General features: G+C 47.9%; 1 protein-coding gene across 7 annotated transcripts in view; it reads right to left on the reverse strand.

The window, feature by feature from the left end:
- C2CD3 (C2 domain containing 3 centriole elongation regulator) overlaps nt 1-18,568 on the reverse strand; it is a 46,181-nt gene that overhangs the window by 22,306 nt on the left and 5,307 nt on the right. For all 7 annotated transcript variants that reach the window (XM_078603013.1, XM_078603012.1, XM_078603011.1 and 4 more), the window contains exons 9-29: nt 18,421-18,563; nt 17,851-18,072; nt 17,367-17,482; nt 16,501-16,619; nt 15,758-15,892; nt 15,452-15,590; nt 14,600-14,952; nt 13,919-14,070; nt 13,185-13,434; nt 12,406-12,571; nt 11,664-11,856; nt 11,045-11,217; nt 10,403-10,538; nt 9,756-10,018; nt 8,862-8,957; nt 8,217-8,422; nt 6,359-6,809; nt 5,795-6,166; nt 4,938-5,076; nt 3,697-3,761; nt 2,653-2,843 (exon numbers count right to left, since the gene is read on the reverse strand). In XM_078603013.1, the coding sequence (XP_078459139.1) occupies nt 2,653-2,843; nt 3,697-3,761; nt 4,938-5,076; nt 5,795-6,166; nt 6,359-6,809; nt 8,217-8,422; nt 8,862-8,957; nt 9,756-10,018; nt 10,403-10,538; nt 11,045-11,217; nt 11,664-11,856; nt 12,406-12,571; nt 13,185-13,434; nt 13,919-14,070; nt 14,600-14,952; nt 15,452-15,590; nt 15,758-15,892; nt 16,501-16,619; nt 17,367-17,482; nt 17,851-18,072; nt 18,421-18,563 (4,080 nt within the window). The remainder of the gene's footprint in view (nt 1-2,652; nt 2,844-3,696; nt 3,762-4,937; nt 5,077-5,794; nt 6,167-6,358; nt 6,810-8,216; nt 8,423-8,861; nt 8,958-9,755; nt 10,019-10,402; nt 10,539-11,044; nt 11,218-11,663; nt 11,857-12,405; nt 12,572-13,184; nt 13,435-13,918; nt 14,071-14,599; nt 14,953-15,451; nt 15,591-15,757; nt 15,893-16,500; nt 16,620-17,366; nt 17,483-17,850; nt 18,073-18,420; nt 18,564-18,568) is intronic.

The following is an 18,568-nucleotide window of genomic DNA, read 5'->3' on the forward strand; positions in this document are numbered from 1 at the left end:
TGACATTTCAAAGCAATGGAAAATTATCCAGACTGCCTGATTTTGCTGTACATTGTGGCATATAATTAGATCTGGAATCGTTAATCAATTCTATCTGGGCTGCTACTAGTTTCCATGTACACAGTAGAGTGCTCCATCATTATATATCTGGACTGTTGCCAAGCCACTCAACCGTCCAAATCTGCTAAATGACCATGGAAAAACATGTGGCATCAACATGTATGCTCGTGTTCTACCTAAGACCACTCCTGTCCCCTTCCAGAATTAAACGGCATAATGTGCTGCGTGAAAAACAGACTACCCGCTGTTGAATTGTCATCTGTAAATATTACCCTACTTCTGTGTTTGTATGCGGAGAGTAGGACACCGCATCTATGGAGAAATATGATAGCGTGAATTAAGAGATGCAAACAAAGCATACAACTGCTCATAAAGGTCTGCTGTCAGACAACATAATCGGCCCTCTATTAAGCTTCCTTTACCAGTTTCTAAACATAAATAAATCAGGACGATGACGGTAATGAATTTACTGTGTAATAATGAACTGTGGGTATCATGACATTTACAATGGAAGATTATCACATCAGCATGTACTACAATGGCTACACTACTTAATGAATTGGCCCAACACAATCATCAGTGTAAACACGTTCCTTCGGAGTGGGCAGGTAGGAACTTGGTTGGACAGCGCATTCGTGCACGACAGACAAATATGCACGACAGACAGACAAATAATCCCTGGTGGGTAGTGTGGAACCTGTTGTTCCTACTTGTATAATGGAGACACATAATACTTATACACATCATGTTAAGGCTAACCAATCTCTTTGAATAGAGTTGTTTGCTTATGCATCTTGGGAATTAAACATTCAAGCACTTGATGACCCCTATGACAATGGTCGACAGGTTTAGCTTGCATGTCAGCAAGTGTCGCCACTGCCATGGTGTGGACAGTCACAGTATCTAACAAGTAAACCCGTAAAAACAAAGTTTTTCACTATAAATCCTTTATATGCGTGGCGGCTAGAGTCCTCTCGTCCTCTGGCTTGAGATGGCTGCCACCTATGGGTCAGATGATTGTCTGCCACCATTAAGCAATTGGTAATTAAATATTTAATTTGTTTTCCCTAAACATTGTAAAATTGTGGAATTTTTTTTCATGAAAATTAATTGTCACACACAACGAGTCTGTGTGGAAAATGTCAGCTCGATTGGATCACGGGAAGTGGGTTAAAAAACGAGCGAAAGATGTGCACGGTCCTAAGCAAGCGAACTTAATATAAAGGATTTAAAAATATATTCGCCTGTGGAGGACGCGGGGATCGATCCCGCGACCTTTGGCATGGGAAGCGAGGGCGCTACCAACTGCGCTACTCCGCCACGGCCTGTGGAGGGGTTACGCTCTGGGCTCTTACACTGTGACGTTCAGCCAAAGCCATGAATTAGTTCTATTTGAATATATGTAAAATACATTTTTTTTGCCTAAAAAGTGTAACATTTTGGGAATTTTTTTTCACGAACATTAATTGTCACGCACAACGAGTCTGTGTGGAAAATGTCAACTCGATTGGATCACGGGAAGTGGGTTAAAAAACGACCAAAAGATTTACACGGTCGTAAGCAAGCAAGCAAGCACGCAAGCACGCAAGCAAGCAAGCAAGCGAACTTAATATAAAGGATTTAAAAAGATATGCCATCTGTGCTAAAGAATAACACTGCTCCAACATACAATAACTCAGATGCAATCTATACTTTACAATGGGGCCCACCGTAGCCGTGTTTACACGAACGGCTAGCAGTCGGACCAACTTAATCGGGTGGATGGACTCTATTGATGCAGCCAGCACACATCCCATCTGCATTGTCAACTGTCCAGGTGATGCATTTGCAGAGGAAGTTCATCACAGCAAAGCGTGATATGACCATAGCAGCTGGCATGTTCTTAGCTTTTGCAAGCAATAAAAACCATGCCAGTAAGGCTGCCATATGTGGCATGGAGACATCGCAGACGTCACCAGTCTAGAAATAGTCCCTGCCCAAGTGACTACGGACGTGGTCTGGTGGGCAAGTTAAGCAGGTATGGGTGTTTCACCCCGGTGAGTTTCCGTGACCTTTTCGGATATTTGTGGGTCATATAAACAAGGTTCATATGAAAAACAAATATGCTTGTTTCAAGAGTCAGTTGTAAATGACGTAAAAAATATGTATTGATAAACTGCTATAAGTAGGGTAACTGATTAAGTAATTCGGTGTAAAACACTGTCACACTTTCTGTAAATCTCAAGGAACAGAATTGTGGGCAGTCGTTCTCAATCACAGCCACACACTGTCGACTTTAAGAGACTTCAGAATATACTGCCAATCACTTCTGTTCAAGTCCAGCCACATGAAGTTTACACTCAGAACACATGTACGTAAAAAAACATTATTTACACAATTATGCAAATAAAAAAAATATGCCAATGTTACATTTCGGCAAAGGGAGTGAACACCATTTGTACAAACGACACAAAAACAAAACACGAACATCAATCTCGAACTGCAGGCGTGACTGTGAATTTGACACTTCATCATATCTCGAGGAGGACGATTTATTGCACTGCCTACTATTTCTGTCAACCGCGGTGCCGCAGCGGGCAGCGCGAGGCTTACGGTATCGGCGTGCTGCCAGCGTGCAGCCCGGAGGTGAACCACGCCCTCGGTGGGCGTGACGGCCACCTTGATCTGGCCCCGGCACTGCCCATTAACGTCCACGACGTTGTACCAACCGCAAACGCTCTGAAAGCCCGAGAGCAGCGCGCTGAGGTCCACAGACGCGAATCCCAGCGCACGCTCCCCTTGACCTGTGGGGACGCGTGGACAAGAGTGCGAAATTTCGACAACCGTGTAAGGGGACGGAAAACACAGAGGCCGATGTCACTACTCAAACAGCATAGCTCGCCGAAAGATTCCAAGTCCAGCAAAACTCTGAATAAATGGCTGTATGTTTACACACGAAGACAAAATAATCGAATATCATATGCATAAACAAATACAGAGTCATAACAACACACTAAAGGTGAACTCATTTGAAATTAGGTGGAAGAGCCAGAGGCAACAACAACGGCCGCCATTCACAACTAAGTGGCTGTGACGTTAGCATAGCTCGTGTGCTAAACTTGGCGCACTTTAAAGCCACGTAAAGTGTTGAAGGCTCGCTGGCAAGAGGTCATGGGGCAAACCCAGGTGTTATGGGTTAAATGACTGAAAAGAGTGATAAAATGCACCACCTGTGCTCCCCACAGAGAGGGAAACACACAGTAAGAGAGACAGAATGACAGAGACACAGACAGCTGGATACGTAAACAAATAGAGGCAGAGGATGGGATGAGACACAGGGAAAGAAACACGCAGACATATATTTTTTGAGGGGCCTAAAGTGGGGGCCATGTACATGTACACATGTCGCACATGTCGCACATGTGTAAAGATGGCGCTGCCTTTGTCTGGTGAATGTACCGATGACTGCGCAAAATAATTTAGGGGAACACAAAGCGTGTTGACAAAGGACATCAATACAGGCACACAGGTCGATAAGAAGGCAAGGAGTCAGATACAAAATTGAACAGGCAAGAAGATATTAATAATATAATGATATGCATTATTACACACAACACACCTTATGTTTGTTGCTAAAACAACTCTTGATTGCCATACCTGTGCTGTGCCACACTTTGAAGACCAGACTTTGCCTGGGGTCAAGGAGAAGCTGTGTTGAGAGGCTGTCGCAACGCAGTGCAAGGAGTCGATGTTTTGGGCACAAAGGAGACATCAGACGCACAACATTAACGCCTTAAGTGACGGAGGCAAAGCGAAGCTTATTAAACTATAACGCCTGCCCCCCCCTCCACCTCGTCCCCTCCCCTTCTCTCTCCCACCTCCCTTCTCCCCTTGTATGTTAGCTATCTTCTCGCTTATCTTCCCACCCCGTATAAACTTTCACTTCTCTGCTAGAGGCTTCCCACCTGGGTGGAGCAGAGCCCCCAATCCACCCGTCTTCATCAAGCCCTGCCGTGTCGATCTCTGCCTTTAGCTTGCGGGATTTCAGCCCCCCCACCCCCCCCTTCTTGTTCTGTGATCAGTGCTCTGTACCGGGTTCACGTCGAGTTGAAATGAAAGAAATTAAAAGAATTATAACTACCGCGTAGAGTTCAAGTGATACGTAATGAATATAAAAAAATGGTGTTGATATCAGAACATCACACCATCCAGCCAAGTGGTTAGAGAGCGCCACTCACAGTGGGAAGATTGCGAGTTAAAAATTCCAGTCAGGCGTTAGTAAATTCAGCCCTTCCTTACTCTGGCGTCAGTAAAAACGAGTTCCATTTTGTGGGAAGTTAAAGACGGTCACCTTACAGACAAAATTTGCCGCAACATAAATGGGTGGAATTTCTACCACCGATTCAGGGCTGTAAACAGAAGATGAGCATCAACCTATGTTTGATGAACATGAAGATCATTTATTTTAATTACACATATAAACTATTGTTCATCCATCTCCCAGCAATGTACTGTTTAGAAAATAACAGAGTATGTACAGAAATGCATGCCACACATTATGATGATATCAGCAGATGCCCATGTAAAGCCCACAACACAACTGATTGACACTGTTTCTAAAAATTAATTCAAGTGACGTGCTTGGGTGTAACCATGAATTACGTATTGTTACAAATGCCCATGACTGGCCAATTCTTAAGAGTACATTGTCGTAACCTACAATCACGTGCTGGTATGCAGGTGCGCAAGTCATCACGGGCATCACTGAGCTGTGCCAAAAGTGCGACGTAAAATAATATATTTGTAATACTTCACGTCGATTTATTTACCTTGGAAAGCCTCAACGTGCCACTTAGGCTCTGTGTACACACGAGTGTTCTCACAGCGTGGCGAGCTACCGTGTCTGAAGGTGGTGCTCCCAGACGGGCGAGCTGGAGGTGCCGACGGCTTCGGTGAACACGGGCTCAGCAGCGCCGCAAACTGCATAGGAGACGCGGAAGCTGAGCGGCGGTGCCCCCTGGCGACTCCGTGGGCTCCCTGCGAGGCATGTTCACAAAGACGAACACCGACTCCGTTGAGCCACGTTACACCACATGGTTGATGGCAACTACCGACCAGCAACAACCGCCATTCGCCACTAAATGGCCGTGATGTTACCACGGCGCTTGTGCCCGGCAATGTGCACTTTAAAGCCAGCACACACACATACTTTCGTTCACTCATCTTTACCTAAGGCTAAGTCGACCTACGGATAGCCCAGGTCAGAATCGTATAGCAATCATCACCGGTATTTTGCATGGCCAGTCATTTAATCTTGATGAATGGGATTGTTACAGTACAAAAACAAGGCCCCAAGTAGAGCCTACATTGACTAAAGTGTTGTTAGCGAGCCCATTAAGGCTGGAACAGCGCACGAGCGGGGGTGTAGCCAGCAGTGCCTGGGTTCCTCTGGCTCCCCAGTGCTCATTTTACACACCACAACGAATACTCAACTCAGTCTGGCTAAGCCAAGGGGTGGCCCAGGACAGGCTCAGATATTATTAGACGTGGCCAGAAATAAAACTCAGGTCACTGGGTTTGTAGCACACACAGTTTTAGACAGCCGTCACCTATCATCGTCCAACTGCACGAACGCTGAATAATTGTCACAATCATTGCACGCACAGCCAGAAAAGGCCATCATTTTAACTCCATTAAGCCAGCTGCTCTCAGTCACCCCCGTGGCTTCGCTTCGCCTCCGAAAGTGTCTCCTCACCAACGCAGGACAGGTGCATGGCCCGCTCGACCATGACGAGTGCCGGGAAGCTGTCGGCCACCTCGTCCTCACTCGGAGCCGTCGTGCCACACTTCCCGATGTCTCTCTTCGCTCCGCGGCTCCTCCCTTGGCCGTCTAATTCATTGTCGCCCCGCAGACGCTTCCAGCCCGATTCGTTCGTCGCATCCCTGTCATTGTAGCCATCGTCGTCGTCTTCCTCCTCCTCATCGGTGGCTTCACCGTCGGATGGGAGGGCGGCGTGAGGGGTGGCATCACCCGAGACGTGTCGCCCGTCGAGGGAGCTTGTCACATGCACGCGCAGCGCCGCACCGGCCAAGTCATCGGCGCCGTACTTGAACAGCGGGTACACACCTAGGACAGCGACAAGCCACAGGGCGGAGATGCAAGTATGCTCCTTCAATCGCGACGGCCCTCATACATGGAACATCGTCTTTTACTCCACACACCTATTTCTCACTGCACCCATCGCCCACTGCTCATTCCGCGCCTCTCCCACTGGCTGTGTGTTTATGCGAATTATCGGTTGCCTGGCGTCCCACTCACCGCTCACTGTGCATTTATTCTGAGTGTGCCGTTGCGGCCGCGGCGGCACAAGAGACGACAGGTCGACAAAAGCCGAACCGATCAACCGGTCCGTGTCGTGCGGACGCCGGGAGCGAGAGCCGATCTTCTGCCCGGCGCCAGATGCCCACAGCTGCAGCTCGAGCCGCTCCTCCCGCATGTACCAGCGCAGCGGGCGAGCGAGCGGCAGGCGGAACGTGCGAGCGTGGTGCAGGTCTAGAGCCGCCCCGTCTTCGCAGGAGCGCTGGGGCCTGCGTGGCCGCGAGCACACTGCCTCTGCATCGTACAGCCGGTAGCGGAGATAGCAGTGGATGTCTTCCGGGGCGGGGCGGGACGGGGCGTTGAAGTCGGGAAGGCATCTTTCTGGGAGCCAGGCCTTGGGCACGGCCACTTTGAGAACAACGGTAGCTTCAATGAAGGCCTCCTCTGACATCTGGACATCGGACGGTATGCACAGATAGAATTTGATCAGTATAGGCATGTTAACGGTTTGAATCAGCGATTAAAAGCAATCGTCATGTGAACGATGCATTGAATCGTGTGCTTAATTAAATGAGGTAGGACAAGAGAACAAAAAATAAACAATACAAACAAGACATGAAAAGTGAGAAAAACATACATTGAGCCTTCAATCAAATAATGACCCAAATTGTAGCAATTGCAATATCCCGGCATCTACAAACTAAGCTGTATCTGCGGCAGCAGTTACATTGGAAAAACTAAGCGACATGTCTCGGACCGTGTTTGTGAATATACGGCAGATGTGAAACACGGTAGGACCAATACTTTTGCCGAAGCTGATCATTATCTTAATGTGGCTGACTCACAGGAAATAGATTTTTCTAAGACGATGGTACTTTGCAAGCCTACTGGCTATCAACAAAGATTCGTTTATGAAGCCATCCATATATACAAACACAGAGACAATTTCAACCGAGAGGATGGTTATAGACTCGGCAATCATTGGAAAGATGTCATCAACCACTTTGGGTCATGACTTGACTTGTGTTTTCTTGTCAATCAACCTCCACCGTCAGCAGTGTGGTGTATGGAGCGGGGTGCAGGGATTTCTTGGCAGCCCTTTGCTGCATTGGCATTGCTGCTGCATTGGCATTGCTGCTGCATTGGCACTCGTCCACCGCCCATGCTCCTGGTGCTACGCCCATCCGCAAACCTTTATAAACAGGTTGCCTTTAGAGACTGACTCCTTTGTCTGATGACGACCGCTTGTGTTTTGATCGAAACGTCGTGATATTTTTACTCACTTTATTTTTTATAATTTTTTATATCTACGTGACTTTACCGAAATATTCATAGAATATGTAGCAATTCATCTTATTGCTGAATGGGTTGACGTGTCGCACATGCCTTGTTCTGGATGCAAAAATTACAGGACTCAAGGTTGTTTTTTGATAAATTATTAGTTTTGGAGCGGCTCTCAAATATAACAAGGAACTTGACGATTAAAATATCTTAATGAGAAATTATGGAATATTGTTTCATTACTTTTATAATGCATCAAATAAAAGCAAAACCAAGTTAGAAAGTATTTAGTTGTAGCTTCATTGTATAGTAGTTCAATAATGCACATGTGTTTTATATTAGTAATTTATAGTAGGTAGGTTTTTAAATCACATTGCATGGGTATGTTGCCTTTACTGCCTTTTTGGGATATAACTGGTTTATTCTGCCACAGTGGATATTTTCCATGTACTTTTAAAGTGTGGGAATTAATGAATGCTGCATGGCAATGGAGAGGAAAGAGATTCTTTGATCAAAATAAATTCTTGCGCTCACGATACCCACGTCGAATCGTGCTCGTACACAATTCATTCCTTACCGCATCACCCTCCTCCTCCTGCTCCATGCAATGATGCTTCCATCCCAGGTACCGAGCAGCCTGGAGTACTTTCTCTCGGTCGCCTGCATGTGCAAAGGCGACGGAGAGCTCCAGGCCACCGACACACTGGTTTAGAGGGTCAGGTGCCTCCCCTCCTCCTCCATGGCCGACTCCCGCCGGGCTCACCGGGAACCAGCCATGGATTCCTACAATTCAGGAAAAAATATATAAACATTATGGAGGAAAAGTCTCTTCAAGTGCGCCCAGAACAACTTATGAGGTAACATTTTCTGAGGCCATTCCATAAAGTGGCGTGATGCTCTTTGTCCATGCCATTATTGAAAGCACCAAGAGGGATTATTACACCAAAGACTTTGGGCATGCAGCAAGGGTAGGGGATAGTTATATGAAGTTCTGATAAGCGTACGGAGTGCGAATAGCTAAGGGATCGGAGGGCATCAGAAGAGTGCCAAGCATGTGCGGGGACGCGAGGGTCAGCACACAACAGACTATGCATTTGCACAGCTCTTTTTCAATTCACTGAGGGACGAGGGCATCCCCACGCCTTGCTTGCTGGGTCAACAACCGCTAGCTCGTTAGGGTTTTTTGCAGAAGGGAAGGGTGACGTCAGGCGGCTCTCCTCGCCTGAGGTGCGGGACAGGAGCGCGGCGAGAGGCACTCGCGTCACTCCCAGGACGGCTCCTCTTGCTCGGGCCGCGTCACTGGAGCGGCCGCGCGAGTCTGACACAAACACAAGCGGCGGCGGCTGCCATCAGTTACGGTGGACCCAGGCCGAGGTGTTGTGATAGGTGGATCGGCCTGCTGGACGTGAACATGGTGCCTGTAAGAAAGGCATGCACAGCGAGTAGGTTTTTCGGCAAACCCGTGCGGAGTTTTAATGTTATACGCCTAGATGGAAGAATTTGCTCCAGGCACCGCAGCTTTCTATCAAGAAAATTACAATAAAAAGCAACTGTCCAAATGTCAGATAGCTGGACCCCTGCTTCAAGTGGCTCCTTAGACTCAGCGAGGGTCTCCTGGGTAAACAAAAACAATGAGAATATAATCAACACTTGTTTATCGGGGGTAATGAGGGGGAAGGGTGGCCTGGATCGTGCAAAACATGTAAACCAGGCTATAAAAACACGTATTATTTACCGACATATAATAGGGGTGAAAATTTTTGTCTGTTTTAATTGCACCTTAAAGTAATCGCTATATTTGCCTACATGTTTGGGGACTGAACCAGAACTGTGGCGAGTGAGGAGCAGCAAATAATTAAACCGGAGCATGTGTAAATATATTTATTTATTCGCAAGCACAGAACCTGGTTAACCCACTCACGTATCATCAATAACTAACTGCTTACAACACTCATACTCTAAGTGTTGCGCCATTGGTACGAGTGAAGAACTTGAACTTCCAACTAAAAGTCAAGCACTCTAACCAGAGAAGCAACCGGCCAGATCAAAGTACCCCCCCCCCTCAACCCGTTTGTCTGCCATCAAACGTAACTCTGTCTCAGAAACACACAAGTACTTTGGTGCACGACGGTGAAGATGGCGTGCGCGGAGCAGAGCGTCTCGGCGAGGCTGCGGCTTTCCCCGGCCGTGCCGCGTGACACCACGTGGCACGCCACCTCGGCCCCGTGCTCAAACTCCGGGGAGAAGGAGCGCGCCACGGCACGCGTCACGTTCTCGCGACCAGCGGCCGCCACCGCCAACGACAGGCCCAGCGACACGCACGCGTTCACGCCCGCCTCCGCCGGGTAGTGCATGGACGGGTCGCGTTCTGCCGCGAGCCTGGTTTGACACGACGGGCAGACGCAGCGTCACGATCGTCGTGTGAATGCAACCAATCATTGAAAAGTAAATATAAAAATTCAATTGACATACAACACGTCTTAATGGAAAGTAACTGAAAACGATGTCCGCTACGATGTGTTGAAACGGTGGAATGGCAGCCAAAGGAGAAAGAATGTGCCCGAGGGGATCACCGACGGTGATGATGGATTGTGGCATCAAGTCACAGAAATATCAGAGGATAGCAATAACATGGGAGGGCCATCATGAGCCACCTGGCCACCTCCTGATGGTAGGTTTTTGATACTGCTGGGTAAGGGTTAATGATGGTTAATTTGTACCGATTTGCCTGAAGCAGATGAGGGGTTGCGTGCATCTGATTACCTGGCGGCCGCTTGCAGGCCCATGGCTCGATGGACAGTCAGAGCGAGCGTCACAAGGTGAGGGCTCGCCCCGGGCTCGGCATGTGTGGGGCCTGTGATGGGCCTGTGTTTATACGCCACACTCAGCTCCAGCAAACCTGCAGGGATAGCAGCTCTGCGTTACCCTGGACATGCCAGGCGTGTTGGTGACGCACGCTATCATTCCAGCGCTTAGCAAGCAAGGATTGGTGGATCACGCTGATGGACAAAAATCCCAAACCCGCGGGGTGCCGAAGTCGCCAGTATATTGAGTTTTTTCTGCAGGTACACCCATTTAATTCTACGTGACTTACCGAAAGACCCAAAGAATAACTCAAAAGATAATTTGGCAAATGTCGCAATGCAGACCGGCCTGAAGAAGAGTCTTGAGACTCAGTGAGGCTTCCCTGAATAATATGCACATAATTATTAAACGGTACAATGCGAGCCCCTGTGCTTCTTCATTTCACACTTCAAACTAAACTAAACTTTTATTTTACCAGGTAAGGCCCACTGAAATATATAGCTCTTTTTCAGAAGTGACCTGGTCACAAATGATAGCTCAACGAAGTGGCTTATCACGTGGAAATTTATAACAGCCAAATACTCTAAAGAGTGATCTCACCCGCCGACGGATGTGGAGGGTGATGCCCGGGGGCCGTTTGTGCCTTGAGAGGCAGGGAGAAGGCCTGCGCACCTGCCTCCCCACGCCGTTGCAGCGTTACCATGGCGCACAGTTTGGCTAGCGGCAGAGTGCCCCGAGCCACCAGCTGCTCGCGCACATTCGGGTAATAGTACCTGCAAGGGAAACAGAAACATGGATGCATGGCCAGACAGAACGACAAATATATGGAAAGAGAATGAAATATAGACAGGCAGCCAGTCAATCAGCCAAAAGGGTATGAGAGTGAACACGATTTCAAGAGAGTTATTAACCTGTCGTTGCCTCTTCTTTACCCTACTTTTGGCAAGCCGATCTACAGAATCGTCTCATGTAAATTCACGCTTACATGTGTTTTGTATAAACGACTTTAGATTATATTGAATTCACGTGTACACAATTAAATATATATTCAAAGATAACCAGTTTAATCAGCAGCTGCAGAAAATCAAAGATCTTGGTGATGTCGCCTTAGTTCCTCGACGCATTAGCCTGGCGAGCGATCCGGCTACATCACGGACCTTCCTCTTAATGCCCACATGTGAACGAAGCAAGGGGAGTCGAGGTGCAGCGCTTGTCGTACCTGCACCAGACTTCGAAGTGGATGCCCCCACCGCCCGGCGAGTCCGGGCCGCCCTGGCGCGAGCATGCTTCCAGCAGCAGCCTCTGCACAGGTTCCCCGGGCGAGGCCACCAGCGCGTGCGTCTGCGTGTCCCGGAAGACGGGGTCCGGGACGCACAGCGTTGTGGCCGTGCGGTACGCACACATGGACAGGCCTGTGCGGCGACGCAAAGGGGCAGGTGGGAACGGAACTCAAAAAGACTGCAGACAACAGTCGCGAAGCAGCATCACCCATTCCACCGGCAACATTGTCAATCGATGCAAACACCATTTATCGTTCGCTTACAACGTTATACAACGATAACATTATTACCGTTACCGTAAATTAGTGGCACCATTGCTAGTTGCCACTATTGGTACGATCATCAATTACCACTTAAGTCATCATAATTTATTACTAACATCAATTGTATTTACAATACGGCATAATCATTCGTAATATTTTGTTACCATGCCCAGTGCAAATAATTTGAAAGTAAAAAATTTACAAATTATATCAGTTTATCTCTGCTAAATGTACAGGACCATTAATTACATCCACAAACAATATATACCATCATCAGAATCACAAACCTTTAATAATTAGTATCGAATATCGACAACTTCCTAAATGGTACTCCTAATCAATATTTTTTACGACAAAAACTAGGTATGCTCTAGGCCCATGCCTGTTAAAAGAACCTTTAATGGCTAGAGTGCTGCACCTGGCTCGTCCACGTTGGGCTGTGCAGGGAAGTGGTACTGCACGTAGCAGTCAGCCTCGCCCCACACGCCGGACTGCAGTGGGACCAGACCCCGCACGGAGCCCACGTGCACCTCAAACACGTGCTCCTCCCGCAGACCGAACTGCTCCGGCTCTTGCAACGGAACCTGGGAGTGAGATTCGTATTGGGGACAGAAAATTGTCCAAGTGTAGGTCCAGTGGTGTAGCTATCGAGTGCGCAGGCAGCACAATTGTACCGGAATGCAGGGGCCAGTGAGGGGCCCATATGCCCGACCACAAATGTTGAGTAAAGTGGACACAAGGTCCCAATTCATTCCTTGGCATCTGGGCCCATGCAAACCACACTACATCACAGTGCTGGTACGTATTGAACGGAACCCACAACTTGCAGGTGGTGGCATAACAAAATGCCAATGTACTAAAAACTCCTGGCCAAATCCCAGTACAGTGGATTTGAAACACTTCCAGTGGCAAATGTCATAACCTAATAAGAATACAACATGCAGTGAAATGTGGTAGAACACTTGGCATGCAACCACTGATACGCTTCAAATGATGTAAGAATATTTATGATTCCTGTATGTTGAAAAAAAATTAAGCCTATAGATTATTTAACACTATAGATTCTACATGGAACAATATTGCAAAATAGTCAGGATCGAATCGAACCTCACCCTGCATCATGAAAAGCATCAATTCTTGCGGGGAATGAGTTATTACACCGCTACTATAAACGCATGAATTCGCACTGCAGCTGACCTGGGAAGAAGAAGGCTGTGCTGCAGAGTCGCCCATCGAACGAGCGGCACGATGGAAAGTGGGTACGGACGTCACCTCCTCTCCCTTCAGCCGCTGCAGTGCCAACACCTGATTGGAGGAGCCCATAGCGAGCAGCGCCCGGAGCTCGCCAACACGACTCCCTGAAAACACGTCCACCACGGGCATGTACCCGTCCACGGCCACCACGGGGTACTGCGCCTCCAGCAGCAGACGCGACACGTTTGGGTCTCTGAGAGAATAGAGCAGATCAGAAAAATTCGATCAACAAATATAAGTATGTATGTACGTATGTTGAACTTATTTCGCACTGTACATAGCCAACCGTGCTAATTGGAGGTGCGGGGAAGGAAAACAAACTAAACACAAAAAGCAGATCTAAAGCAATTAGTTTCCAATCTAGGTTTAAAAGTGCATAACTCCAGCGGCTTCCAAATATTGGAAGGAAGAGCATTCCAGACGGCCGCAGAAATGCATCTCAAAGCACGCTATGCGATGCCCGGTGCCCGTCTTTGTTCGATGGCCAGACAAAAGCCGCTGCGAGGATGACCGAAGTTCACGTGATGGTTTATGCAAAATCGATGTACGCCATGGAAACAGAATACTTATTTGCGTACATGTACAGCGTCATTTTTTAGTCCACTGCTAGATGAGGAATTCTTCATATCGTGTGGGTCGTGAGGGTTGACGTTCCAGGCGATGGCTCCAATTCTCACCTGAAAGACATGTGGAAATGATGAAGTGGAAGCTTGGCCAGACCAATGAGCTGGTCCGGTCCAGGTCCGGCCTCCTTGTTCCACACCTCGATCACCATCACGTTGTTGTTCATCCTTTCTAGCAGCTGAGGGGTCACCTGAACAGGCGATACCTGCAGCAAGACACAAATCAGCATGCAACGGCCTACTATATGATTTGCAACTGAATAAAAAAATCCCACATTTTGTATAAAAAAAAATATCCTAGCCACTATAAATCTCTGAACTGTATACGTTTACACAGGTTAACTTCTCCATGGGCTTTCACAAGGTCTATAACAGGATTCTTACGTTTTCCAACCCAGCTACTAATTAAACTAGCGTGCGATTGTGGCCACATGACATGTCATACGATGCTTTAAACTCATAGTATTATGCTGTCACAGAGTGACCTGACGCCATGACAACTGCAAATGCAGCCCCTACTTTGTAACCCCTGACTCTACGTCTCTCACCTAGTGTTCCTACAGCTGGCTAATATTCATTCCTTTTCTATAGCACTCGAATCTCTACCTCGTCTAGCTCACTGCACAGGCTACTTACTACAAGAGCCCCCCGCTGGGCCAAATGTGACACATGAGCTGCAGCCTGCCAGTTGCGGAGCTCAGGTCTCCAGTGAAGGATGGGGATGAAAGCACAAACCTGGGAGTAGTTAAAGAGAGGAGTGGCGCTGCTCCAGCACACGGCCGAGCGAGTCACCTCCTGGCTGCTGAACAGCTTGCACACGAGGTACGCACTGCTGGGCTCCTGCTGGGCGCTGCCCCCAGACAGCCGTGACGAGGGGCTGTACAGCCTCTTCCCATCGGCCACCAGGAGCAGGGCATGCAACAACAGAGGCGGCAAGGGCCCCTGGACATTTTCTGGTTCTTCGTAGACGTGTTCATTGTTATTGTTGCTGCTCCTGCCACCTGGCTGCATGGGCTTTGTCGAAGAGTCAAACTCTGCTAACAGGCTTCGCACTGGCCCGCCTGCATCCAGCCGTTTAGCCAATGGTGCTGCAAAAAAAACACCATAAGAATACAGAAAATGTAACATTCAAAGTGATCGTAAGTACGCTGCAATCCATAAAAGTTATTATGTAGATACACACCTAGGCTGGGTGTTCTAGGGCTTGTGGATTTTAGTTTTAAGTGTCGTTAATGAGAAAAAAAAACTGTTAAATGCTCTGTAAGGTCCTCCGTCACAGTATTTTGAGTGAGCATTATATTTAAAATCAAGGGAGTGACCCCACAGTGACATCACCAGTGTGCCACAAAAGCGTGCTTGAATGTGATTTTAAGTGTAAAGCTCATGTCTGACAGCATGCAATACACTCAGAAGAGCTAAGCATCTACAAACGATATCTGTTTACGAGATTGCATCTTCCTTTCATGTAAATTATATTCCAAGCGCAGGACTCAGAGAATGAACGCTTGATATTTCGTGATGACCAAAGTGTAAGCTGGGGCTGCTCATATATACAATAAGAACGCCCAATTGAACACTGGAACTGACCCTGGTGAGGCTGTGCATCAGCAGGGCGGACGCTGGGGCCAGGGCTGGTCACGGTGTAAGCCGCGTGCTTGTTTCCTCCGGCCGGTTTGCTCATCGACTGAGTGAAGTCCTTGCTGTCTGCAGCCAGTTCAATGGATACCTACAGCACACCCACCAAACAGAGGGCCTTTCAGAAGTATGACCCACGTCAGAAGAGGGGCACAGAATAGCAGGGTGCTGCAACAAAGCGGTATTGTTCAATTAAAAGTGAGTTGGTCATACAATTGACATGCATATATGATAACTTTGAGTGCCCAAGAGCCTTACCTTTAGGGGTCCAAGGTTCAACTCAGCCCCATCCTCACTGGGAATGGATTCCACCCCCAGGGAAGCACTCACGCTCAACTGTTCTGACTGCATGACGGTACGCAGGGGCAGGTGGGCCGTGCCGACCAGGGCCGCCTGCCAAACACGACAACAGCACACCCATTAGCACAACACATAACTGTAAGAAACTAACATTTTAGCATATCAACATGACCACGTTGTGCCAATAGCTACAAATTTGAACGCACACAGCGCTTTGTGCAGCCGCATAACTTCACAAAGTCTAGCATATATTATCCTAACAGCTGACTTTTTTCTTCATATTAAGATTCAAATGAGTATGTGGACATCAGCAGTTATTTCACATATGTGTACACAATTGTGGCATAGCACACAGGGAGACTAATTCTTATGTTTAAATTGTATTCCCTGAGGCGTGCTCATGGAGAGATGCACGCTTTGAGATCCAGGAAGAGAAGGGCATGGATTAGGCAGCATTATGAAATCAAGAGATATAGACCGTTAAGAAAAGTAAGCGTACTTGGGCAATACCCGTCGCTAGAAGAGATGATGGCCATCGAAGTGGCAGCCACTCTGAGGAATGTGTACAATAGGATATCCACCGTGGAGATGGAGCAGTGAAATCGGCTCACGTGTAGGTGCTAGATGGATTTCTTCATACTAATTATGCATCCTACATAACGCTGCCACTCCAGAGCTCACTCCGCCGGATGTGTCCCCACCTTTCTCTGAGTGGCGCGGCGTGCGTACACTCTGAAGAGCAGCTCCGTGTTCCACCAGTGGCGCAGCATCTCCCCGCCAAAGAACACGGGGAACACGGAGCGCTGCTGGAACCTGACCGCTGCCCCACGCGGAGAGAGCAGCACAGACAGCACGGTCGGCAACAACCACAATGCGTCACACAAACTCAACATGAACCACCCACGGTGGGGTGCACTTTGTATGTTTTCCATTTTGCATCATTTTCCAGCATTTCATTTACAACAATGCATCACTCTAACTGAAAAAGAGACACCCGCAGAGGCGTACACTCCGTATTTTTGCATCACAATCTATCATTTACGTAAACACCACTTTGCATTTGTTCCTAATAAAAAACACATGCTCAACAATAAGAGCCATGGCTTGAATCATAACTCGACTATATATTGTGTTGTAAAATCTATTTTAATGATGAATGTCTAGTTTTTTTGGGGGGGGGTCCGGGAATGTGTACCATTACACCTGGTACGACTACTATTGAGAAAATCTATTAACCTGTTTTTGCTTAAAGAAGGCGAATAGAAAGTATCATACAATGTGCATATCATTTACATATACACCATTTCCATACAATTAGCTCAAAACACACGTTTTAAACACAGCATTTGATGAAGAGCCCTTCGTAGAGCCTTTTGTCAATCCATTGCTGGATGAACGCCTCCCCCCCCAGGAATGGTTCAGATATCACTCACCACCGATGTGGCCAGTAATAGAATGTGCCAGATATATAGCACAGTGGACTAAAAACTGTGCCACTGCTCCACCCCTGAGGTTCAAAATGATGATGAGAATAAAGGTATGGATGTTTGGTTTGTATTTCACTTACCTCCACCAATAATTTTGCTGGAGGCAACACGAGTGACCTCTGTCATCAGTGCTGTCTGCCCTGAAGCGTCCTTCACGTTTGTCGGCACCGGGAAGTGATACTCCACAAAATATGTGCTTCAGAAAGAAGACAACAATAATTATGTTTACTTAATCATAGATGAAAACAAATGAATGGCGCATCAGCTATAATTTACAGCCTCTTGTCAATCCACGATTGGATGAAGGCCTAACCATGCCGTGTTGGTCATTGGGGTTGTTTGACCATACTTCACCCCACCTGACAGTGCGGGTAGGTGAAGGGGGAGTAGGGGGCAGAACTGGTTTCCATTTCACTCGGCAATTACACCTTTAGGCTAATGTACAGAATATAAGAAAAACACACAAAAATGACATTCTTGAATCGTGACCCTGAATCGTGACAATTCATGGAATTACGTGAGGGGGAGGGGTGTGAAATGTTCCACGCTTAAAACTTGACGAACCATTTTTTCCCAGCGGCAATGCGAGGGCGAGGGGGCTTCCCCGAGCTGCGGCCCTCAGCGTGGCGCGAGGGCGACGCCGCTGCTGCCTCTCCGGGCAGGTGCAACGCTCCGACGACGACGCGGGCCAGGTGCACGCGTCCCAGTAGCGCCAGCCTGCCCGCTTCCAAATCCAAACCCAGCTGCTGCTGCGACGGAGGCGGCTGCCGCCGGGCACCGTCGGGCCTGAGTGCGCGAACGGTGATCAGCGTTAGGAGTGGGCAGCCCCGTCAGTCCGTTCAAACTGTGTTACGAGCGTCGCATCATCATGAGATGATGCAAAATATTATCCCTGACAGGGCATTATTATTGAACCACTTGGCCGGTGTTTCTTTTTCAAGGACAAGTGTAACACAAGTGAGTTATCCCTCCTAGTTGCAGCCATTTGTAAAAAATGTAAGTTAAAGAATAACTGTGGTGGCGAGTGCTCTTTTTAAATATAATGGGCCCAAATTCATGTGTTTGTGGAAAAATTACATGTTTACTGCTATTTAATATTATCGTTAGCCTACCATGTGCAAATGTCCCACCTACCTGGATTGCCGGAGTGATGATGGGTGGCTGGTCTCCGGGGGTGGTACATCCCGGTCCACATCCCCCTGTGGGCCCTTTCCACCCAGACGCCGTGACCTGGTCTCCTCTCCAGATCCCGCTTCACTCTGGCTGCCCGAAGATCCCTGTT

Source organism: Lampetra planeri, chromosome 19 (genome assembly GCF_965212315.1).
Source record: "Lampetra planeri chromosome 19, kcLamPlan1.2.h2, whole genome shotgun sequence".
Taxonomy (NCBI): Eukaryota; Metazoa; Chordata; class Hyperoartia; order Petromyzontiformes; family Petromyzontidae; genus Lampetra; species Lampetra planeri.